At 38.6% G+C, this 17379-nt stretch overlaps 1 protein-coding gene across 1 annotated transcript; it reads left to right on the top strand.

Annotated features, from left to right (window-relative positions):
* The first annotated feature begins 723 nt into the window (after window positions 1–723).
* On the top strand, window positions 724–15490 carry slc9a6a (solute carrier family 9 member A6a). The gene is made up of 16 exons (XM_044363869.1): window positions 724–1170; window positions 3340–3539; window positions 4387–4464; window positions 4645–4721; window positions 4820–4932; window positions 5874–5979; window positions 7650–7791; window positions 8371–8476; window positions 8807–8895; window positions 9491–9604; window positions 9739–9850; window positions 9971–10124; window positions 10529–10559; window positions 10671–10756; window positions 11694–11799; window positions 12046–15490. Exons 1-16 carry the CDS (start codon window positions 879–881, stop codon window positions 12316–12318), a joined length of 2079 nt encoding a protein of 692 aa, XP_044219804.1. The 5' UTR covers window positions 724–878; the 3' UTR covers window positions 12319–15490.
* The last annotated feature ends 1889 nt before the right edge of the window (window positions 15491–17379 follow it).

The raw sequence follows: 17379 nt of genomic DNA, 5'->3' as shown, positions 1-17379 counted from the left end.
AACTCACACAAATACCACTTATGTTGCAAAATAATAAAATTATATCCAGCTGTTTTTGCATAGTAGCATTGCTGTCTTTTGTAAAGCGAAGCCAGCATCAGAGAAACCCCCCAGACATAATCGGAATTTTTTAATTAAAAAAAAATCAACTATATTAATCGTTAAATGGTTGTCTCATTTGACTCAAATTTGTGCATATAAATTAATCAGATATACTGTTAAAATAATAGAAAAACAATTAAACAGATAAACCACAAGCCAAATTTTTCCCAGGATGGCGAAGTCATGACCCGCCCTACTCTACTTCTGATTGGCTAGTACTCATTGTCTTTGTTGGTTGGGTTGGTTAGGTTTGCACATGAGGAATGAAATTGGTTGGGATTAGGTAAGAATATCAGGGTCAGCCAATCAGAGGCAGAATAGGGGCGGGTCGTGACTTCGCCATCCTAGGAAAAGAAAATCTCTCGCTATCAGTCTCACTTCCTCTTCAGAATGATGACGAAAATCTGAGATTTCATAATAAAAGCTCTCAATTACAACTATTGTCTCATCAGCTATGAAAATATGTATATATTGTATATATCAAAACGTTTTGCTCATTCATAATTCACATTAGGGATTAATCAATTCGTGGCTCGAAATGGTCTCTATTTGAAATGATTCAAACTAGCATAATTTTCCTTTGGTGCTTTTATTTCGAAATAAACATTGTGCACTTTCTGCGGGGGAAGAGACATTTCACTTCCGGGCCGGAATCGATTCCTCTGTTGCTGTCGTCTTTCTGCAGTCCACTCCCCCCACTTCGTGTAACATATTTGCACAAAGTCTGGGGTTTTATCCACGACGACATTGGCGCATTTGGCCGCCGAGCAGCTGAGATGGGCTCTAAACTCACTGTCAACAGCGCCTGGAGGGCGACGAGGACGCTGTGGCTGCTCGTGCTAGTGAGCCTGTCTGTGTGCGTCTGTGTTTGCCGAGCATCCTCACCTCAGGAGGACAGTGCCATGGAGAACATCGTTACAGAGAAGAAGGCTGAGGAGAGCCACAGGCAGGACAGCGCGGACCTGCTCATTTTCATCATGCTCCTAACTCTCACTATCCTGACCATCTGGCTGTTCAAACACCGGCGCTTCAGGTTTCTGCACGAAACCGGGCTGGCGATGATTTATGGTGAGATGCTCCAGCGTGACTGAGAGACGTCATCAGTGCCATCACGACTATTTTGTAGTGCTGACTAGATTTGAAATGAATGTATGTCAGTAGAAGGCTTCATACTTCTAAACCTGGCAATAGATGAATAAGCTGTTAGGCACCAGGCTGTTGCAGGTAGATACTGTAAGGTAACATGCTTAGTTACAGCTGTGTTAACGCCTCCTCTGCACCCTGCTTAGTCTTGTAAATGACACATAAGCAGCTAAGCATTTTAGGCAGTGGTAGGAGAAGCAGTAAAATCCTTTCCTTAAGTTTAAGTGCCAATACAGTAATGTAAAAATACTCCATTACAAGTAAAAGCACCGCATGAAAAATCCCACCTAAGTAAACGTGCCAAAGTATTAGCAGTAAAATGTAGTTAAAGTATTTGTTTAAAGTAACGAAGTAAAGTAGTGGTTTGGTCCCTCTGACTGTTATATTATTATATATGACATCATTAGATTATTAATACTAAAGCATCAGTGTGTAAGCAGCATGTTACTGTTGTAGCTGCTGGACATGAAGCTAGTTTCAACTACTTGAAACTACTTTGCTAGTTTAGTCCAGTTGTTCCCAACCTTGGGGTCAGGCTCCTCCAAGGGCTCACCAGGTAAATCTGAGGGGTTGTGAGATAATTAATGGGAGAGGAAAGAGGAAACAACAAAGTTGTGATACACAAATCTGTTTTCAGTTCACTTCACTTCACTTTTTCTCTAATCTATTTGTATTTATTGAAATGAAACCATGTGAGAAGTTTAGAGGGAAAAATCACTATTTGGTGGATCTGTTAACAACTCATAGACATCTGAAATGTGACCCTGACTACACACTGCTTTTTGTAATATATCAAAAGCCAAAAAGGTTGGAAACCACTGGTTTTATCTTTAACAATGTGTTGTATTTTAAAAGATTATAAAATTATCAATTGTGTCAAATCTTCATCTGAAAAGTAACTAAAACTGTCTACTTGAGTAAATACCGTGGCATAGCAAAGCCAATCCACACTTTCACTTCCCTAAACGACATGTGGTCTGGCAAAGCCAAAAATGAATCTGCTTTAACCTGTTAAACGACGCTTTGCCCAAGATTTACCTTTTAAATGAGACCAGGGTTGTGATTATAATCAAAAGAGTTGAAGAACAGTAACCCTCTTATATTAGGTAGCCTACGTTATTTTCAGATTTTTGCCTGGTAACAAGTGAAACAGACTTTGCTTCAAATAGGCTGCACAATAGGTGATTGACTGTTCCTCTTTTCACTCAGACACCAACACGAACCCTTCCTACACCTGATTGGACAGTTACTGGTCTTTGCGTCAAATTTTCAAACTGGAATGAGAAGGTGGCACTTGTCAAAATTCCCTCCAGCCAATTCTCTGAATGGAAGAGAAGCTGGTTATGAAATGAATCACATTTCATTTTATATCTACAATGACTCGTTTTAATAGTTGATAAAAAAAAACCCCTACACAACCGCAGTCCACCCGCGCAGGTGTTTCACTTGGCCTTTTTCACAGTGGACATTTTGATTTTGATGTCATAGCAGGAAAAGCGCAGCTGTAATTATTAACAATGAGGACTGCATTCCATTTAGATGTGTCAGTTCCAGCGTCCAGCTACTGTGCACGCTCACTTTTCCCGCTAGGATCAGTCCAAACGTCTGCTATGAAAAAGGCATCCGTTAAGGAAGAGTGGGCGTGTACAAGCTTGATTGACATCTCCTTCACTCTGGTTAGTTTTGTTTGTTTGGTGAGGTCACGTAATTCCCAGCGTAGCTCCACTCAACTTCATCCTGACTATAGGTCTAATCTACAAGTCTAACAGTTGCAGTTGTTTTCTAGAGTCATCATTTAAAATCTCCACATTGTTGTACACATTCAAACAGGGCAAATTATTCTCTAATGCATTTTTACTAGACTTAAATTTCATAGCAAAAGATGAGCTCATGACATGTAGCCTGGCTTTCCAAGGTTATGAATATACTCTCTCCCAATCCCAGACATTTAATTTCCATTTAATAATAGTACTGAAACATTTTAGGGCTCTCTGCATCACTCTGCATATCCCTTTTTACAATGTAACCTACGTACATGAATCAACTCTCCCCTCTGTATAATTTTCCTTCACTTTCCCTCTCTATCCTACTCAGGCTTACTTGTCGGCGTGGTCTTGCGCTACGGCATCCATGTTCCCAGGGATATTAGCAACGTCACAATGAGCTGCCATGTTAACGCCAGCCCCGCCACTCTGCTCGTCAACGTCAGCGGTAAATTCTATGAGTACACCCTGAAAGGGGAGATCAGCGCCAACGAGGTGAACGAGGTGCAAGACAACGAGATGCTGCGCAAGGTAAAGGCCATCATGTTATTGTTTCAAGTTGGATTTTTGTCAGAATTGCTTACATTGATGAATGCGTCATGATGTTTCTATATATCTTTCTATAAGTTTCATGTTATTTTTACTGCTGGTGTCGTAACAGTGAAACGTTTAAGTTTGATTTTCTGTCTTTCTTTGTGGAGATCCTTCAATTTTCCACATGAAATAGCTTTTTCATTTATAGAAGTACAGAACCAAGTTAGGGAATCTAGGAGAGCTTGATGAAGTACTTTTGAAAAAAAAAAAAAAAGTCAAAAAGTGTTGAGAAAGGTTTATTACTTCAGGTTGTGTAGGTGGAAAGTGGTTCCTTCCTCAGAGATGTGTAAAAACATTACAGAAAGATTTTGATGAAAGAAAGAGAACAGTTTCCCTTTGCCTGCGGGTCACTTGGAGATTTTGAAGCCATAACTATTATGCCTTGTGCTGATGTGCATTTCTGACATCTGGGACTTTAAAGTTGTCTGCTGAATAGTATTTTAATTTCATGCTATATTCTTCAGAAAGTCATACAAGCAAGCAATAAATAAATACAGTGCCACAGAGGCTGCAGTGTTTTTTATCTGTTTTTGTCTCTGCCTGTGTGTAGAAGCTGTTCCTTTTTCCCGTCTTGTCATTTGACTTTTATCTATTGTTGACTGTCCTGGAAGCTGCCCCAAGCTGTCCCAGATGTGTCATTTATGATTAATTCATTTATTTCAGTTATCCAGTAATGCAACAGCTTAGAAGTATTATAACAATTTGTTTGAAAGCATTTTTCTTTGATTTCTTATTTTAGTGATGTAGAACTGTGATATGATACTGTTTTCTGTTTGTGACTCAGGTGACCTTTGACCCTGAAGTGTTCTTCAATATTCTCCTACCACCTATCATCTTCCATGCTGGCTACAGCTTGAAAAGGGTAAAGTAGTATTTCAGGCACTCTTTCTACTGCTTTTAACATGTTTGATTACTTTTGACAGTATGAAATGCTTAAATCCATTTCATCTTTCTCATCTTTCTAAGCATTTATCGTAGATGAATGGCTTAAAATATCATCAGTATGTTGATGATTGATGTGTTAAATGATTTTGTCTTTCAGAGACACTTTTTCCGTAACATGGGATCCATCCTGGCTTATGCCTTTCTGGGGACAGTGATATCTTGTTTTGTCATTGGGTAAGAATAAGACAAAGATCCACTGTTCTGATTTCACACATGCAGAAGTCAGCGTTGTTTTTGATAATATGCAAACCCACCTGCTGTTCTTCCATCAGGTTGCTGATGTACGGCTGTGTGACGCTAATGAAGAAGGTGGGACAGCTGGGTGGAGACTTCTTCTTCACAGATTGTCTGTTCTTTGGCGCCATTGTCTCTGCCACAGACCCTGGTGCGTACGCTGGTGCTCATTGTCCAGTGTTGAATTTCTTTCTCGCAGGTCATACTAAAGATCTGTATTCAGTTTTTTTCTTGAAGTTGTTGAAAGCTGGTAGCACGTAAGTGTTTTTTCTCATAAACATGACACCATCAATTCCTAAAACGTGCTTTTGTGCAATTGCATATAATATACTTATTGTGTATTGAGTATGTGAACTGTAGCACATTTACAATGGGGAAAAAGTAACAAAAAGAAGTATATTTAAAAAGTCTTATACAAAGTAGCAATGCACTGATCCAACCTTTTTCTCTCCTCATACCAATTTCAATACCTCAACTCAGGGTATCTATCAATACCATTGCTATTTTTTAATAATTTAAAAAAGGTAGTTTTTGCCTTAAGTTGACAGCAAACATGGGTAGAGAGAGGAGTCTGTGGCGAGGATCAAACTGCAGATGTTGCAGTGATGTGGTATGGTATACCTAACCAGAAGGCTACCAAATTTAAACCAAACCACCAAATTTAAAATCTTATACCTGACTGCAAAGAACTCATTGGAATTATTTTATTTAAAGTGATTTAATTTTCATGAAACACATTTTTACTGCCATTTTTCAAATTTCAAATTGTTATTAGTGTTCAAAAAAATTGTAATTTGAATCATCTTCTATTACATTACATTATTGTATTACTTTTATCCAATGCAACTTACAATGAGTGCATTGAACCTCTGTTGGGACAAGAGGTACTCTAAGAGCATTATTATTTCCTGTTTGTATATAACAGTAAAGTATATTTACCACAATAGTGCACTTTGAACCTGAATATATACTTTATACTATTTAGTATTTAGTTTGGAAGTTGGACGCAGCCACCTCCATATCACTGAGTGAAATATATCTTTATTTAGGTCAGTCCTAACATGGTAAAAATAGTTCATCTTTGTTTCACAGTGACTGTCCTGGCTATCTTCAACGAGCTGCAGGTAGACGTGGATCTGTATGCTTTGCTGTTTGGAGAGAGTGTGCTCAACGACGCCGTGGCCGTGGTTCTGTCCTCGTAAGTCTCACATCACAATCACACACACCGTCAGTCTGTATCGATTCATCCTGAATGTGTACAGAACTGCTAAGTTACTTGTTTTCTGGGAGAAACGGCAAAAGTGAAAGTCATGCATTTTGTATCGATGGAGCAGTGACCTTAAACTAACTAAGCTAATAACAGCTTTTCATTAACACCATGCTAAACACGAAGTGGTCCCTAAGCGAACACTCAGTTTTTCTCTCCTGCTCTACATGAGACTTTGTTATTTGTTCCACAGAATTGTAAATTATAATAGCAAGCACAGTGGAGGGACCGGTCCCCGCGGAGAGACTGTGACCGACCCATTGAACGGGTGGACTAAGTAGAGCATGGCAGTGTGTGCCTTTGCAGTGCCTTGGGACAAACATGACAGATCACCGGCCATTTGTTTTTAGATAATTCATTCATTCATTATTTATTCATTTATTTTTTGCTCTTTTCAGTTAACTGTTTTTGATGTTGTGAGTCAGCTAAGAGCACATTCCTGTTATTTTTTGGAATTACTGTATATACAAATGCCAAAGCAGAGGGCAGGATGCCAGAAATGCTTATAGACAAAACGCCTGGTGATTTGTTCTGTGAGTGTGGGGGGGCTGTGAATGGAGAGGATGAATAAATCTGCTTTCAGAATCACACTTGGTTTAAATAGTGATTGAACCAAGTGTGTATGTGTGTGTGTGTGTGGGGTGGTGGTTGGGATATTCCAGTGTTGATACAACTTTTGACAATTTTCTTCTTTAAGAAGTGATCTTCTTTTATAAAAAAAAAAACTGTACTGCACAGTGCATGATAGCATTGACAGAGATATTTCAGTTAAGTTATGTTGCTGCCTTTTCCTGGAACGCTGTAAACATTATCATCAGATCTAGTATCAGATTTAGTATCTCTTTATTTGGATTAAATCTTCTTAGAGGAGGAAATAGCTCTTTCGTCTCTCTTCCTTGCTTCACTGACAAAACATGGCTTTCCTTTACTTCCACCATGAATTTAATGTCATGTAACGGTAACAACGTCCACTGTGAAACTGTAAAGTGAACCAAAACTACACCATGACATTTAGTATTTTTACAATCTGTTATTCCACCCCTCCACAGGATTTCTTGCACAGTGTCTCTTGCAAGAAATGTTGACCTCAGAGGAGATTTTGTTGTGCATGTGCAGTATGAAGGATACATTACATGTTCCTTTCACACAGCGATAGAGTACAACAATAGAGTGCAATAGACTTTTATGCATGAGATTATGGTCACTTTGTAGGAAGTTAAATATTAACAGTGAACTATACAAATAGAGTCTGATATACTTTTGTTCCAACCGTCTGACCTCTACATTGCTCTTTAAATAATTCCTCTCATTTACATGAGTGAGTTTTTCTTGTAGTGTTAAATGTTTCTGGAAAACACAAAGAGCTCTACTGTAACAGTGGATTATGCAGTTGCCTGATAAGTCCTCTGTTTACATGTTAGGCAGTTACATCATGCAGGATTTAACTTCAGCTTAATAAGTTGTATTATAAGTTCATGTTGAACTCCATAAATGTGTTTAGTCAGCAGTTATTTCTCTTATTGTTCGACATGATTTACTCTCTCCACACTTTGTGTTTGTGTTTGCCATTAAATGTGAGGATGTGTTTGCTGTTCTATCAGGTCTATCGTAGCGTACCAGCCAGAGGGCGACAACAGTCACATCTTCGAGGTCATGGCGATGCTGAAGTCTTTTGGGATTTTCCTCGGAGTCTTCAGCGGCTCTTTTGCTTTGGGAGTGGCCACCGGAGTCGTCACAGCTCTCATATCCTTCCTGCTGTTTTATTATTTATTTAGCAAATAAGAAAAACAGCTTCTTAAAGTTGTATTAATAAGAGTTAATACAATGTTAAATCCATCCACTGGAGCATGTTTACAAAGCATGAGCACAGTTAAATGTTAAATGAAATCTTAATTATTTACTCACTGTAAGTAATCCCAGTGTTTTGTAAAATACTACACTGCATAAAGTACCATTAGTAATTTAACTAATGACAAGTGGTGCAATCTTGTATAACAAGGCATAGATAACAGGACCTGTTAACAATATATTTCACTTGTATAATGTACTTATACTCTACTACATCCCACTTGAAACAGATGACAGTATTTTGAAGTAAGGACAGCTGTTCTATTCGAAGCCGTCACTTTATCCTTGATACATAACTTTGCTTTGGAAACAAATAAAATGATCTCATTGCAATAGTAGATTTTTTTTAGATTCACTTATTTCAAGAAAAAAAAAAAGTTCTTTGATGTTGTGAGAATAACAGATAAAAGTTTAATACCAATTAGTTTTACACTGTCTAACCATCTTGTTAAACTCTTTGACTTTTGTCTGTACGTGACCAAGTTCACCAAGCTGAGAGATTTCCAGCTGTTGGAGACGGCTTTGTTCTTCCTCATGTCATGGAGCACCTTCCTGTTGGCTGAGGCCTGTGGCTTCACAGGTAACACACACACACAGTGAACATCCACATACAAACATGGCACCAGCCAAGATAGGGACAATATACTGTAAATTAATTCGCTCCCATCCTATTGATCGAATTAAATTTTTCATATTTTTAATACAGAGAGTGAGCTTCAGCTGGAGGACATGTGGTTCACCCCTCATGTCAACTAGCATCCACACTGCTGAAATGTGCTTGCCAAGCAAAAGAAAAAAAATACTCTTGTGAGAATCAGATGAGCATAACTTTATTGTTAATGGATCATATGTTTAATAATCAGTTGATATTGATCTTCTGTCTTTCCTGTTTCTTCGTTGTGTGTTGCAGGTGTGGTGGCAGTGCTGTTCTGTGGCATCACTCAGGCCCACTACACCTTCAATAACCTGTCTCCTGAGTCCCAGGACAGGACCAAACAGGTCAGACATGAACTACAACACACAACTGGTTGTTCCTTTCTTTTACATTATACTTCCAAGTATTGAGTTGTGTGTGTGTGTGCTTTTATTTCGAAAGTAGAGGAAAAAGTTTTGACTCTGGCAAACAGTTTAAGTAAGAAATATTTTGAAAGTGAAAATGTCACAAAACTTAAAAAAAGCATTGTGTCAATTTACAAGCTACAGTGTGATATAATAGTAATGGTTTTTTTGGCAAAGCAAGTATGCTGTTATTTATTGTGTGCTATTTGGCTCAGCACATATTCAGTCACTTTGACTGTTGCAATGTCACAATAAAGCTCACTCCACACAAAATGAAATGAGGCCAAAAAAAGGGAAAGGGAAAAAAGGTTTAAATCAACAAAAATTTATTTATTTGATATATAAAGGAACAAAAAGAGCGTTTATAAGTGCACTGAGATTTTAAATGTAATACAACTTTGGTTGATGTCGATGACATGTTAATTATATTTTATTTCTTGGTGAATGTAAGTGTCTCTTCTTATTCCCTTCAGCTGTACATCAACCAAGCATGCTGTCATTTAAAGTAGTTTACGTTGTTTTTCTTGTGTTGCAGTTGTTTGAGCTGCTGAATTTCCTGGCAGAGAACTTCATTTTCTCCTACATGGGTCTGACCCTGTTCACCTTCCAGAACCACGTCTTCAATCCCATGTTCATCGTTGGAGCTTTTGTATCTTTTGCATATGAAACTACCTGGTGCACACAAAGCCTGATGAGCTCCTGCTTGATCATATTTTTGGCTAATGAGGAAGCTTCACTAGCTTTGTGCTCTGTTGTCCTCTCCTTAACCTTGTTCCCACCCAGCTGGCAGTGTTCCTGGGAAGAGCTGCTAACATCTACCCGCTCTCCTTCCTTCTCAATCTGGGGCGACGCAACAAGATCAGATCTAACTTCCAGCACATGATGATGTTTGCGGGTTAGTAGTGAAGACATTTATTGTTATTTTGACACTAATCAACAGATACCACCTGATTTGTCTCATAAAGGACCTTGGATGGTTGTTTATGTGTAACTTTGTTCCCACTGTGCTCTTCAGGACTGCGAGGCGCGATGACCTTTGCCCTGTCAATCAGAGACACAGCCACATACGCCCGTCAGATGATGTTTTCCACCACGCTGCTCGTGGTCTTCTTCACTGTTTGGATTTGTGGCGGTGGCACCACCCAGATGCTGTCCTGCCAGCGCATACGGTATGCCTTTCCTGCTCCTGACAGATCCAGTCCTGGGTTGAACTAGATTTGCAAACAATTAGCATTTTTTGTGTAACACTGGTGGAGTTTAACACATCAGGACATTTCAGATGGTGTCGGGTAGATTAACTTGTTTCTAATACTTTTCTCGGATTGGCCAGACTCTCTGGTATTCATGGTATTGTCTTGTTTAACTCATTGGTACTGATATCAACTCAAGATTCATTCAAGATAACACTTGATGACACTTAATAATACACAGTACGCCTACGTTTCCTTGGAACCTCGCTGCTTAGGAACTCGTTAAACAAGGGAAACGCGCTTCACAGCACTGTTCTGCTCTGATAGTTGATGATAGCGACTGATTTACATGTGTGCTTCTTTTCCTGTTTTTTTTTTAACAGAGTGGGTGTGGACTCTGACCAAGATAACTCTGTGAGTGTGGCTGTTGTGAAATACCTATTACTCTAATGTATCTGGTATACGAAGACCATGGAAAAAAACTGAAACCACACTGTGTGTGTGTGTGTGTGTGTGTGTATACAGATGAGTATTGCTGAAGGCTCAGAGAGAAGAAGCACCAAACAAGAAAGTGCCTGGCTTTTCAGAATTTGGTACAACTTCGACCACAAGTATCCTTTGGCAACAAATTGTTTTTTTGTTGTTTTTTTTTTTTAACAAGGTCATAAACTCCTAGAGGATAAAAACATGTTTTAGTTTGCTTGTGCTCACAGAATTTCTGTATTTTTAATAAGCTGTTGCCTTTTTAACTATTACAGCATATTTAACTGTATCAGCCACAGCGATTATAAGATAGATTTGATGGAATGATAGATTTGTAATTACTAGATCAGTGCTTCCCAAACTTTTTTAGACCACAGCACCCCTTCAAAGGAAATTTTTTTGTCATGGCACCCAACCTTCAATATAACTTGTGCCTATATGTACACAGAAGCTTATCAGTTTTAATATAATGTAATATATTATTTTATATTAGGCTATATTCATATGAAGTTATATATGTAATATAGGCTAATATAATGATTTTGATATTTATTACTTATTTATTATGTTTTCTTTTGTTCAAAAATGTAAATATAGTTAATGTAAATGTGGCTGATTTTTTTTTTTTTTTATGTGGTGAAACTTTATTCAAAACACACAATTGATAAACAGTGACGATTATTCTCGCAGCACCCCTGTTTCGTCTTGGGTGCCACGGCCCCCATTTTGGGAACTACTGTACTTTGATACTGTTGTGCTATCTGTGTAACATGTGAAGTGTTGAGTTCTGTAGTTCACAGTGTGAGACAGCAGAGGGAGTGCCACGTATAGACTTGAAGACAAATGATCTCTTTTATTGGTCGTGTAGTATTAAGGTCATTAAGGTTAAAGTATTTTAATAAGTTTAATTTGGGTTATTTGACCTTTTCATGTGAATAACAATAACACACTTTCAATATACTTTGTTTGCATTCATCAATGTCTCTGTTTGTTGTGTCTAATGACTGTCTGTCTGTCAGTGCTTGTTTTCTACGTTAATTGTACTTGACTCGAGCCCCTCTCCAGCTACCTGAAGCCTATCCTGACTCACAGCGGCCCCCCTCTCACAGCCACACTGCCTCCCTGCTGCGGCCCCCTCGCCCGCTTCCTCACCAGCCCACAGGCCTTTGAGGTCAGACGCTGGTTCATACAGGAGCTATTTATGACAGAACTGCGTTTGTTAAGTTTTCATCCTGTGTTACTGGTTAAGAAAAAGTTATTATGATGGATCATGCAGCACAGATGTTCTATTTTAAACTCTTATTTTATTGGTAAATTGTTAGCTTCTTTCAGTGGTTATAGAGCGTTGAAGTCACATCCTCTGCTTTATTCTGCTCTGTGCAGAGTTATCTGACATCCTCCTCTTCCTCCTTACCAGAACGAGTGCCAGCTGAAGGATGACGACTCTGACCTCATCCTGACAGACGGTGATATCAGCCTGACCTACGGTGACATCACGGTCAGTACAGACGCCTCCGGTGCCCACACCAGCGGCGGTCCAGGCTTCGCTGGTGGTGCCACCTCCGAGGATTTGGACAGAGAGCTAACATATGGAGATCATGAGCTGGTGATGAGGGGCACACGTCTGGTGCTCCCCATGGATGACTCAGAGCCGCCCTTCACAGACCCCCATCACCGCTTACGGATGTGAAGATCCGTCTTTCAACGCAGACCCAGACAACCGTCCGAGTCAAACTGACCCGAGCCATTGAGCAAAAGACCAGTACCTGACTTCTCCTTCATCACTCTTCCACTTTTTTTGTCTTTTGCTCTCGCACCTTGCCTCATTCCTCTCGCTTTGTTTCCACATATTTCCTCTCAGCTACATTTTCTCACAAATCACTGTCTCTACCTCATTCTCGTTCTGCTTGTTTTCCACATCCTTCTGGCATAACTGTAATATAGTCTTATTTATTTGCAGGGTTTCTTCGGTATTCAATAGAAAGCCAGTTTCTCTTAGTTTGGCTTAAATTTGTGTGTCAGTCACCTTACTGTAGCATTACACAGGGGGTCTAGCAGCATGTGTTAGTGTGTAAATGCAAGTCAAAGTACCAACCACTAGCTAATTTGTCTATGTACAGTATATCACAAGAGTACTATAACTTTGATATGCATGCTGAGGATGCTTGTTGTTTTCTTTGTACCGGAGGTCGAGGGCTTTTGTGTTTTGGGTCTGACCTTGAATGTTGCTGCCTTCTCTCTGTGCATCACTTAGTGTGATTGGAGGCATGCTGACCCAGTGGACAAACTTTACTGTACATTTGGTTTCAATCAAGTGCCTGGGAATTGTAGTTTTAAACCTGGCAGCCTATACTGGATCAGCTCTGGGAAACAGAGCTAGTTCAGAATAGGTGGTCAGGCTGTTTTTTCTTTGTACAAAACAGAAAAAAAAACAAAAAAAAATACAAAAAACAAAACAGACACCTCCGTCCATAAGGTAGCAATATACTCAGTGGGTGTTTGGGCTGTCAGTTTGTGCTATTCGCCTGTAAATAGTGTGTAACAATGTGACGCCACTGATGCAGTCAGTGCAACAAGGCAATGAAAGTCGTGGATCTCTCCCAATGACCTTTGACTGTGACATAGAGAGAGAATTTACACCTTATTTTAGACGCTGATGTCACTCGCAGCAGAATGAAGGGCTGTTGTATGAAAAATGAGATCCAAATGAGTTTTAATGGAGAAAGCTTAGTGCCATTTTTGTCCTGCATTTGACATTTTGTGAAAACCAGATGCAGACGACCTAAAAGTGTTTTGTATTCTTTTTTGCAACATAGCTTAAGTAACTTTAAGCTAAATCATGTTTGTCATACCCATTTAGCTTTTTTCTATTACAATTGTTGCATTGGTGTCGAGACTTGGATCAAATTTTCTCATGAAACATCTAAAAAAAAAAAACTAAATTTGACACTAAAGCAACTTACTACAGTGCTATTGGTAAGCACACAGTATGACATTAGTAAAAAATCAGAGAATTGTTTTTCTCTGTGGCGATTTTTTTTTTTTTACAAAGAGAGCCGTGAAATTAGTGATTTAAATGAATGGTTGGATATGAACAGTTATTTACATTGGTACTGTGGCAGTTCATCATTAGGAGAAATGCCAGAATGGAAACAGTTGTTTATATGCTGGATGTTTTTCTCTGCTGTACACAAAAAAGGTTCTGAATGGTGAATGGTTTGATAGCTTAACAGTAGTTCAGTAGCATTAAGATGCAAAGGAACAGTAATAAAACACAAGTCATATAAGTTCTTACTGTTAAAAGGGTCCTGATGAAGGGATGTGTTACATTTAACTTATAGTCTTGTTTCAGTGAATCGTCGTACACTGTAGAGGCTATTTTGGTGCAAGAAGAACAGAAGGTTTTGTTGATCTCCTTTGGGGTGCAGAGTAGCAGCTGTTAATGTGGGTTTAACAGGAAATGTTGATAGGACGTCACCGTAGCAACACAGTGTTGATGTGGACAAAAGCCAGAAAACACTCCAGACATGGTGACTTAGTTGAACACAATGGTTTTGCTGTTTGCCCTCTTGGCGAGCGTAAGAATAAAAACGGCTGGATGCAAGAGGATGATAACTAACGAGTGAGAGAAATGAGACGGATAGTTTGGCTTTGTGTGTGCGTGTGTGTGTGTGTACGTGTGTCGGGGATGATACAGAGGTGGAAGGAAGAGGAGGCTTTTAGATATCGCTTCTCCTTCCACAGTTATCTTCTGCTGTGCAGGAACTTCTCATTGAAAGTATTGCCTTTTTTTTTTTTTTTTTTTTTTTTTTTTTTTAATCAGGCATGCCTCTTGACACCACATGATCCAGGAAATGATTTATTCTTTCCACCATTTTATACTTTTTGTTTGTGTTGTTGAGTATTTTATTTGGCAGAAGGGAAATGATGAAGTTAAAAAAAAACAAAATAAGGTGATTTATTTGCACTCCTCCATTCAGAATGTTTATCTGTCTTATTATTTTTGCTATGATGTGTGTTTTATCTAACGGCTGCTTTTATATGATTTCCTTTGTGTTTGAAAGTTGTAGAAAAATGAGCAAATTCATGTCAGTTTAATGAATGGTGAGTTAATGTTGAGTAGAAATTAAATTGTTACTTTGTAAAGAATTAATTCCTTTCATACTGTATTTGATCCATCTCATCACTTTACCATTCAGGTACTTTGTATGTTTGCAAACAAATCGCTGTTTGAATGCTGTTGCCGTGACTCCTACAGAGCATGAATCGGTCTCATTTCATCCTCCGCTGATGGTGGACTCTCTGAAGAAAAAACAACAACAACAACAACAAAAAAAAAAGAAAAATATATACAAGCAGAATTGTGTGCCAATGTTCTTCAACTGACACATTAAATAATGTGAACTCTGCAAAAGCTCATAAAGGTTTTGGTATTTGCCTACTGCTCTGCCAGTATGTCTCTCTCTCTCTCTCTCTCTCTCTCTTTCTCTCTCTCTCTCTCTCTCTCCTTCGAATGGTGACTTGTGATAGGCTTTGATCATTGGACTCTTGTCTGAAGTAGCTGACCAAAGAGGCCTGCTGTGCTCTGTGTTTTCAGACAGTCCACTTTATCTTTATACGGCAAATTCTGTTTGTGTGAGCGTGTGTGTGTGTTTGTTTTTGTGTGCATTCATGCTTGCAAGTGCGTATGGATGTTTAAAGAGTATGTTTGTGTGTGCGTGTGTGAGAGAAAGAGGGAGACATTGTGTTCTCTCTTTTCCTCTTTGTTGCAGGTACTGACTGTTTACATCTGTGTAAATATACTCTCACCTGTTCATGTGCGTGCAAAGATCAATAAACAGAAGCTTGTGCTTTTGATTAAAGTCCTCTCCGTAATGGTCTCCTCATTTACCTTGTTCTCTTTATAACTGGACATCTGGGTTGCGTAAGAATGTAGCTGTCAAGCTCCAGAGATGATTCCATCCACAAGAGATATGAAACAAGATTAGTGTCAGAAGAGATTTTATTTGAGTTGCATAAATCTGAGAAGGGATTTTCTTATTATACTAAGAATAGGTTTCTCCACAGTCTTGCAATGCGGCAGGTAGTTCAAGCCTACAAGCTATTAAAAATTTGAAATGTTCCAGAGGGAGGTAAAGTCAACAGAGGGGTTAACTCCAAAATTAAAAAGTGCAGAAGTTTTCAACCTGGGATTCAGGGCCACCCCTAAGGATTGCAAGATGATAAAAAGAAAAGTTAAAAATGTATTTCTGCTGCACTAAATAGTTATTTTTTTCAGAGGTTTTTGCTTTTTTCCCCCCTGTGGAACACCCTCTACAAGCCTTAAATTAAACAATCTCAGAATAGAAAGTCAGTCTTTGGTTATACTGGTCACAACATACGGGCAGTCACAGGTAGACACTACCTCATTTTAAGAGGTCACTGGCTTGAAATGGCCTAAATTCGGCACTATGTGTCATTTGTTTTTCAATCCAGTAGTCCAGACCTGTGAATGATGGTAAGTGTATACAGATCATTCCTTGTTCTCGGGTAGCGCTGGGATCAATTCTGTCTCTGAGAAACATTTTCTATTCTGAACTTAGAAAGGTCAAGCCTTCCCTAGTGTGTGATGTGAAAAGAGCTGAGTTGTTTTGGCTTCTCCTTGTATGGATTTCATGAAGAAATGAAATATTTAAAAAAAAAAAAAAAAACAATCTAAAGCATGATATGATATATAGTATGTGGCATTTTCTCATCCAATGAATACATGGTTTTCTTCCTAACTCAATCAACATCTTGTAAAACCGTTAGGAACATCACAAGAAATTATGACATTGATAGATGTATTAATAATTATATGGCCATCACTTCTCAATGATAAAATAAAACAAACAAACAAAAACCATCATCTTTGACTAAAAAAGTCTATGTGATAGTCATAAAATATGTTAAATTTCTCTCATCTATCCAACAAAAACAAAGCAGAATGATGTGAATGTGAAAGCCACACCCCACACAGCTGAGACTGATGGCACTTTACTCTCACAGGCAAGATTTGTGCCAGATATCAGGTAACATGTTCCTAATATGGGCACAACTCCCCTCAGTCAGCTCAAGAATGTCTGTATAGTGGAGTAACTGTCCAAGGAGGAAATAGTAGTTTTAAAGGGCCACTTAGCTTACACTTGAGCAGATCTCGATCTCCCTCTCTCCCTCTCTCTCTCTCTCAACCGAAGACTAAGGTTATATTGTATAATGGTATTGAATCAAGTAAAAAGTCCCTATTTTACTTGTCATAAGAAAAGACTCCTTCACTAGATAAAAGATTAAAGCAGATTATTTATGTTGTGCATCTTCTATATTGCATTACAAATCATTTAGTAAGAACTGTAAAGCATTTATAAAGTGTGTATCTCAATTCTCTCTTGTTATCATAAGATATATATAATATAACCTGCCCTGAATGTTGCACATATAGATGGTTAAACAAATCCAGCCCAGTGTCCATGACAGAAGGAGTTATCCACAATCCAAACATGTGGCTCTCAATAATATTGATCTCATGTCACAACAGTCTTGAGGATGTTTGTTAATCACACCAACAGAGCAGGTGTGTGTTTACAGCCATGCAATGCTTTATTGGTTACAAGTTTATAGAGGAACAAGAGGAACTTGGTGAAGAAATGTTAACTGAAACAGCAATCACTTACCATCCATTGCAGGTAAAAAATATATAAGTTATATTTTGGCCTGTTTGAGTGACCCAGACATC

Source organism: Thunnus albacares, chromosome 10, assembly GCF_914725855.1.
Source record: "Thunnus albacares chromosome 10, fThuAlb1.1, whole genome shotgun sequence".
Taxonomy (NCBI): Eukaryota; Metazoa; Chordata; class Actinopteri; order Scombriformes; family Scombridae; genus Thunnus; species Thunnus albacares.
This window is presented reverse-complemented; position numbering and strand designations above follow the sequence as displayed.

Coding starts and splice junctions, on each gene's coding strand:
- slc9a6a (XM_044363869.1), top strand. CDS start 879: ATGGGCTCTAAACTCACTGTCAACAGCGCCTGGAGGGCGACGAGGACG. Junction 9,851..9,970: donor GCACATGATGATGTTTGCGG/GTTAGTAGTGAA, acceptor TGTGCTCTTCAG/GACTGCGAGGCGCGATGACC. Junction 10,757..11,693: donor TGGTACAACTTCGACCACAA/GTATCCTTTGGC, acceptor GCCCCTCTCCAG/CTACCTGAAGCCTATCCTGA.